At 44.0% G+C, this 7,168-nt stretch overlaps 1 protein-coding gene across 1 annotated transcript; it reads left to right on the plus strand.

The window, feature by feature from the left end:
• The first annotated feature begins 4,141 nt into the window (after positions 1-4,141).
• On the plus strand, positions 4,142-6,546 carry LOC115472491 (uncharacterized mitochondrial protein AtMg00860-like). Its single transcript, XM_030206783.1, has 2 exons — positions 4,142-4,237; positions 6,172-6,546. Exons 1-2 carry the CDS (start codon positions 4,142-4,144, stop codon positions 6,544-6,546), a joined length of 471 nt encoding a protein of 156 aa, XP_030062643.1.
• Positions 6,547-7,168: the final 622 nt, after the last annotated feature.

Consider the following 7,168-nt stretch of genomic DNA (forward strand, 5'->3'; position numbering starts at 1 on the left):
TCCTCTTCCTCCTCGACCCCATGACGCCTGATACACTTCTACCTCATGTGACCACAACACAATCTTATATTTGTTATCAACTGTAATGGCAAACGCCTTTACGATACTTTGTAAGCCACATTGAGCCTGCAAATAGATGGGAAAATGTGGGGTATAAATGTAACAAATAAATAAATAAAAATGGTTAAAAGTAGTTTAAAACAAGGTGGATTTTAGTTTTGGTTGTGTCCTGGTTTGTTGCCTACTTACATAAGCTTTTATAAAATAGATATAGAATAGGCAAGTTTTGTCATGCCACCTAGGAATCCTGTTATCAAATTTCCTCCACATTATGGACACATGCCAGTTAGAGATTTGTAATTTTAAATACATCATTATTTAAAAAAAATACTGTTTGCAGGGTTATACAAATTCCTGCTGGATAAATATGGATATAAGAGGTATCCACTTGAAAATGCGCAGAATAGATGGCTAATAATTTTGTTTGATCACATGTAAATGGAATAGAATTTATAAATATGCATGTCAATGTTCTTTTTCTACAGCTGGTAAACAACTAAAATATGTTAGTCTATAGATTATATATGAACTCCTTAAAATGATTTAAAATGGTTATTATATCATCACTTTGCTTGAGAGGGTGAGAATTGGAGGAAGACTTTAATCAAATGTGGTGGGTCTGTGATGAAATTAAGAGATCACAAAGGAATGAAAGAGCTTAGTAAAAGAGCTTTGGAACGAGACTCCAAGCTCTGTTTGTATGATTGTATGAGTAGTCACAGGAGACTAACAGTACAGCTAGCATTGACTGCCAGATCTGTGCAGGCCAAAAACTGGAAATCCTCTTTAAATCCAACTTACAAGGAGTGGATAGCTCAAGCCAAAAAAATGATGACATGTGAAAAAAATGACTAGCTCCCTAAGAGGGAAATTTGAGATCTTGGGTGGAAGGTTGGAGTCCTTTTTATGGATATGTTTAGAAGAAGCAATGGAAAATGGAAGATGAATGTCTGGTGAACATCCCTGACTAGAGGAAACTTAGAGGTTCCAGCTTGATTTATGGGTTTGCCTTTGTTTTTATTTGGTTTTCATGTGTAAAAGGAAAGTAATAAGGAGAAATTATGGTGTTCAAGGCTCTTGTGATGATATGCACATGACTGTTATACATTTTCAAAGACAAGGTTTTATCCAGGTATATTGACTGACTAAAAATTGCCCTCCCTTGGTAAAAGTTCACGTAGGAGTAAACAACTTGCTTACATCTACCCATAGGAAAGGAGGAAGGCTTGAAGATGAGCTTAGGCTGGGGAAGGCAAAAGCATGCATAGCTTTGCAATTTCAAAGCCATGCGCATGGCTTTCTGAGAGAAAATACTGGCAGAAAAAGCAGTTTCAAATCCCTGTTGGACAGACAAAAAATAGTAGTGGTATGGACAAATTATTAGCATTGTTATGAATGAGCACTTCAATTTGTTTAAAAAAAGGGGATCTTAAAACAGATAATATTAAAAAGAGATTATTCATTACAAAGACAAACATTCAAAACAGTAACCTATGAAAACAAAAATGAAGAATAATTAATAACCCAGTATTGACAAGTTTTGATGATCAAAACCCACAGTGGGTTCTCCCACACAAATTGGCCACCCCCTAATAACCCCTGACTATGTCAATCTCTGCCAACATGATTCTCCTTAGGACCCAAGAAATCTGGACCCTAAGGTCTCCCTCTAGTCCCAAACTGAGAAGAAGTAGATCTCTTCTATCTTAACATAAGAATAACCATACCAAATCAGACGAATGGTCCATCAAGCCCAGTATCCTGTTTCCAACAGTGGCCAATCCAGGTCACAGGTGCCTGGCAGAAACCCAAACACTAGCAAAATTCCATTCTACCAATCCCAGGGCAAGCAATGCTTCCCCATATCTGTCTCAATAGCAGACTACGGATTTTTTCTCATAGAACTTGTCCAAACCTTTTTTAAACGAGATACGCTAACCGCTGTACTACATTCTCCAGCAAAGAGTTCCAGAGTTTAATTATTCGATGAGTGAACAAATATTTCCTTCTATTTGTTTTAAAAGTATTTCCATGTATCTTCATTGAGTATCTCCTAGTCTTTGTACTTTTTGAAAGAGTAAAAAAATCGATTCACCTCAGCCGTCTCTTTTCCAAGCTGAAGAGCTGTAACCTCTTTAGCCTTTCCTTATATGAGAGGATTTCCATCCCTTTTATTGTTTTGGTTGCTCTTCCTAATTTCGCTATATCTTTTTTGTAATACGGTGGCCAGAACTGAACACAATACTCAAGGTGAGGTCGCACCATGGAGTGATACAGATATTATAGTATTCTCTGTATTATTTAACATCCTTTTCCTAATACTTCCTAGGATCCTGTTTGCTGTTTTGGCCATAACCACACACTGAAGATTTCAGCGTATTGTCTACAATGACACTTAGACCTTTTTCTTGGGTGCTGACCCCCAAGGTGGACCCTAGCATCAAGTAACCATGATTTGGATTATTCTTCCCAATGTGCATCACTTTGTCCACATTAAATTTCATCTGCCATTTGGATGCCCAGTCTTTCAGTTTCCTAAGGTCTTCTAGCAATCTTTCAGAGTTTGCATATGTTTTAACAACTTTGAATGTTTTGTGTCATCTGCAGATTTAGTTATCTCACTCGTCTTTCCGATTTCCAGATCATTTATAAATACGTTAAATAGCACCAGTCCCAGTACTGATCCCTGTGGCACTCCACTATTCACTCTCTTCCATTGAGAAAAATGGCCATTTAACCCTACCCTCTGTTTTCTGTCCAATAAACAATTCCTAATCCACAACAGAACATTGCCTCCTATCTCATGACTCTTCAATTTTTTTCAGCAGTCTCTCATGAGGAACTTTGTTAAAAGCTTTCTGAAAATCTAGATACACTACATCAACTGGCTCACCTTTATCCACATGTTTATTCACACCATCAAAGAAATGAAGCAAATTGGTGAAGCAAGACTTTTGGCTGAAACCATGCTGACTCTGTCCAATTAAACCATGTTTATTTATGTGTTCCGTAATTTTATTATTTATAATAGTATCCACTATTTTCCCCAGCACTGGAGACAAGCTTACAGCCTGTAATTTCCAATATCACTCCTGGAACCCTTTTTAAAAATCGGTGTCACATTGGCCACCCTCCAATCTTCAGGTACTACAGATGACTTTAACGACAGGTTACAGATTACTAACAGCAGATCAGCAATTTCATGTTTGAGTTCTTTCAGTACCCTTGGATGCATGCCATCCAGTCCAGGTAATGTCTTGTCCCCTACCTCAACGCAAGCAGCGTCCTCGGGCTGTGCAGGGTCCTGTAGACACCCACACTTGACTGGCACAGCCCTAAGCCATGTGTGTGTAGATCTTCTCTGAATGCAGGCTCCTTGGTTGATTTGCTTCCATGCACCTGGCTGTGCTCTCTCTCTCTGCCTGGCTTCCCTTGCTTCTCTCCTATTGGTCTTCCGGTTCCTCCTTTCCCTGCTCTTGTCCTATGGCTGTGCTCCTTCTCCCTGCTGGTTCCTGCTGACGTCAGATGCCAGCACTTTATCAGCTGAGCTCTTCCTAGATTCCATGCTTCGGCTTCTACTTTGATAGGTGTTACTTCCTCAATAGTTTGCTTCTTCTCTACTTTGTCCCTCGTTGCTGACTTTGCCTGTACCTGGATTACTCTCTTGCCTGCTGCCTGCCTACTGACTTTGCCTGTACCTGGATTACTCTCTTGATCTGATGCCTGCCTACTGACTTTGCCTGTACCTGGATTACTCTCTTGATCTGCTGCCTGCCTATTGACTTTACCTGTACCTGGATTACACTCTTGACCTGCTGCCTGCCTATTGACTTTGCCTGTACCTGGATTACTCTCTTGACCTGCTGCCTGCCTGGCCAATACGTTCACCACCCTACTTCCAGCTCCGTCTCGTAAGTCCTGCAGACTGCCTGCACCTAGGGGCTCAACCTCTGGGGAACGGCGGTCAGTGCAGGTGAAACCCGAGTTTGTCCGGCTGCCAAGCAGAATCTGGTCTGAGTACCGAGCTCAGCAATGCTTTACTTGGTACAAGAACTCAAAAGTCTGACAGTAAGCTGAAGCCATGAGTTTGCCGGACAAGCCCAACCTGTCTGAGTTGGCCCAGGTTCTTCAACAGCAACAGGCCCAGCTAAACGATCTGTTCGGAGTTCTACAGGATGTGTGTTCCCAGATGTCAACCCTTCAATCCCAATGACAGCCTCCTGCTGCGTCGTCCAGATCCGTGTTATCTACTCCAGGGTTGCGGCTTCCTGAGCCTCCAAGGTTCGACGGCACCCCTTCTGCTTGCCAAGGGTTCCTCAACCAATGTCTTATGCTGTTTGAAATGCAACCAGCAGCCTTTTCTACGGATAGACTCAAGATAGCCTATATCATCTCTCTACTCTCCGGATCTGCCTTGGCTTGGGCCTCTCCTCTTTGGGAGCAACGGGACCCTTTACTCACTGATCTTGAAGAATTTCTTCGCCGCTTCCGGTTAGTTTTCAATGTGCCGGGACGGCCCTCCTCTGCAGCCACAGAACTTCTACGAATTCAACAAGGCAATTGTTCTGTTGGTGCTTATGCCGTTCGCTTTTGAACCCTAGCTTCAGAGGTAAGATGGAACCAAGAGGCCCTTACAGCTATTTTCTGGCAAGGACTCAACAACCGGATTAAAGATGAACTGGCCGGCCAGGAACTTCCAAATGCTTTGGATATTCTGATCACCCTCTGCGTCCGTATCGATGTACGGTTTCAAGAAAGGTCACTGGAACACTCTACTCAGCGCTGCTCTCAGAGACTATCTCTTCGGCCGCCACACCCTTCTTCTCCCAAAGGTGCAGCAAGCTCTACTTCTGGAGTCCCTGAAGAGCCAATAGTTATCGGACGGCATCACCTCTCTGAGAAGGAGAGGGCTCACCGTTGGGACAATCAACTTTGCCTCTACTGTGGGCAGGCCGGCCATTTCCTAAGACATTGTCCGAATAAACCGAAAAATGCCATGACCCAGGGTTACTGAAGGGGGTGGCCCTGGGTCATTTTTCACATCTTCCGGATAATCTTGTCTCCGTCCCTATTTCCCTGCGCTGGAAGGAACTCTGCATTAACACTGTGGCTTTGATTGATTCTGGGGCCGGAGGAAATTTTATTGACGCCAGTCTCCTATTCCAGCTAGGAACTCCCTTGATTGCCTGTAAACCAACGTTACAAGTGACCTCCATTCAGGGACTAACTTTACCATACTCTATTACCCATGTCACTCTGCCGTTGCAGATGCATGTCGGGATTTTATATAAGGAAGAAATTCAGCTTCTGGTTCTTCCCCGGGCCATCCATCCTGTTATTTTGGGCCTGCCCTGATTACAACAACACTCACCTAATATCAGCTGGACCACTAACGATATTGGCAGTTGGGGTTCCCAATGTTTTTCTACCTGTCTCACGCCAGTGGTTCCTTCTCTAAGGACTATTACTGCCTCCCCAGGGCTCTTGCTCCCCTGTGATGCTTCCCTACCTGTGGAATAACGTGATTTCCAAGATGTCTTCAGTGCTCAGGAGGCTGATTCCCTTCCTCCGCATCATCCTTTTGACTGCACCACTGAATTACTTCCCGGCAAGACTCCTCTTTGGGGCCGGCTGTATACCCTCTCTGTGGAGGAATCTACTGCCATGCGGGAGTACATTCACGAAAACCTCCAAAAGGACTTCATCAGACCCTCCTCATCTCCAGCGGGGGCAAGTTTCTTTTTTGTGACCAAGAAAGATGGCTCTCTGTGACCCTGTATCGACTACCGGAGTCTTAATGAAACAACCATTAAGAATCGGTACCCGCTTCCCCTTATTCCGGAACTTTTTGACCGTCTGCAGGGAGCGTCTATCTTTACCAAGCTGGAACTCCGAGGCGCCTACAATCTGGTCCGAATCCGCCACGGGGATGAATGGAAGACCGTTTTTAATACTCATGAAGGACATTTTGAATATCTAGTTATGCCGTTCGGCCTTTGCAATACACCAGCGGTTTATCAGGAATTCATAAACTTCATTTTTCAAGATCTTCTGTACTCCTCAGTAATAGTTTACCTGGATGATATTCTGTTTTTTTCTGCTTCTGTTCAGGAACACCCTCGTCATGTACGCATGGTTTTCCAGCGCCTCAGGGACTACCGTCTCTTCGCCAAAGTAGAGAAGTGCTTGTTTCATCAACCGTCTATTCCATTTTTGGGATATGTCGTCTCTTTGGAGGGCCTCCAAATGGACCCCACCAAACTCCGAGCTTTACAGGATTGGCCCATGCCCCATGGTCTCCGGGCCTTGCAACGTTTTTTGGGGTTTGCTAATTACTATCGACAATTCATCCACCAATACTCGCTCATTACTGCCCCTCTTACTGCACTGACCAGGAAGGGTGCTGATGTAAAGAACTGGACACCGGAGGCCCAAGAGGCCTTTGCCACCTTAAAGCAAGCCTTTCTGTCTGCTCTTGTTCTCTGAAGTCCGGATATCAAAACACCATTCATCTTTGAAGTGGATGTCTCTTCTCTGGGGGCAGGGGCCGTTTTGTCTCACACCTCAGACTCCGGCAAATGTCACCCCTGTTTCTTTTTTTCCAAAAACTTTTCTTCGGCAGAGTGTAACTACACTATTGGGGACCGGGAATTGTTAGCCCTTATATTGGCTCTCCAAGAATGGTGATATTTCCTAGAAAGGGCTTTACATCCCATCACAGTGATCACCGACCACAAGAATCTTCTATACCTCCAGGATGCTAAGAGACTAAACCCGCGACATGTGCGTTGGTCTCTTTTCTTTGCCCGCTTTAACTTCCGCTTGGTATTCCGACCTGCTGAAAAGAATATTGAAGCTGATGCCCTATCCAGGGCCTTCAACCCTCCCGAAGAACCCGAGGAGTCCTACCCCATGCTTAATCCTGCCTGTGTCGCCTCCACTACCGTGGTCACTCCCACAATCACAAAGACTTCTGTACCACCCCAGTCTAGGAAAAAGGTTCTCAAATGGGGACACTCCTCCACATTTGCCAGTCACTCCAGATTCCGCAAGACCTTTCACTTGATCTCTCAATAATATTGGTGGCCATGTATGGCGCAGGATGTCT

Source organism: Microcaecilia unicolor, chromosome 6 (assembly GCF_901765095.1).
Source record: "Microcaecilia unicolor chromosome 6, aMicUni1.1, whole genome shotgun sequence".
NCBI classification, from domain to species: Eukaryota; Metazoa; Chordata; class Amphibia; order Gymnophiona; family Siphonopidae; genus Microcaecilia; species Microcaecilia unicolor.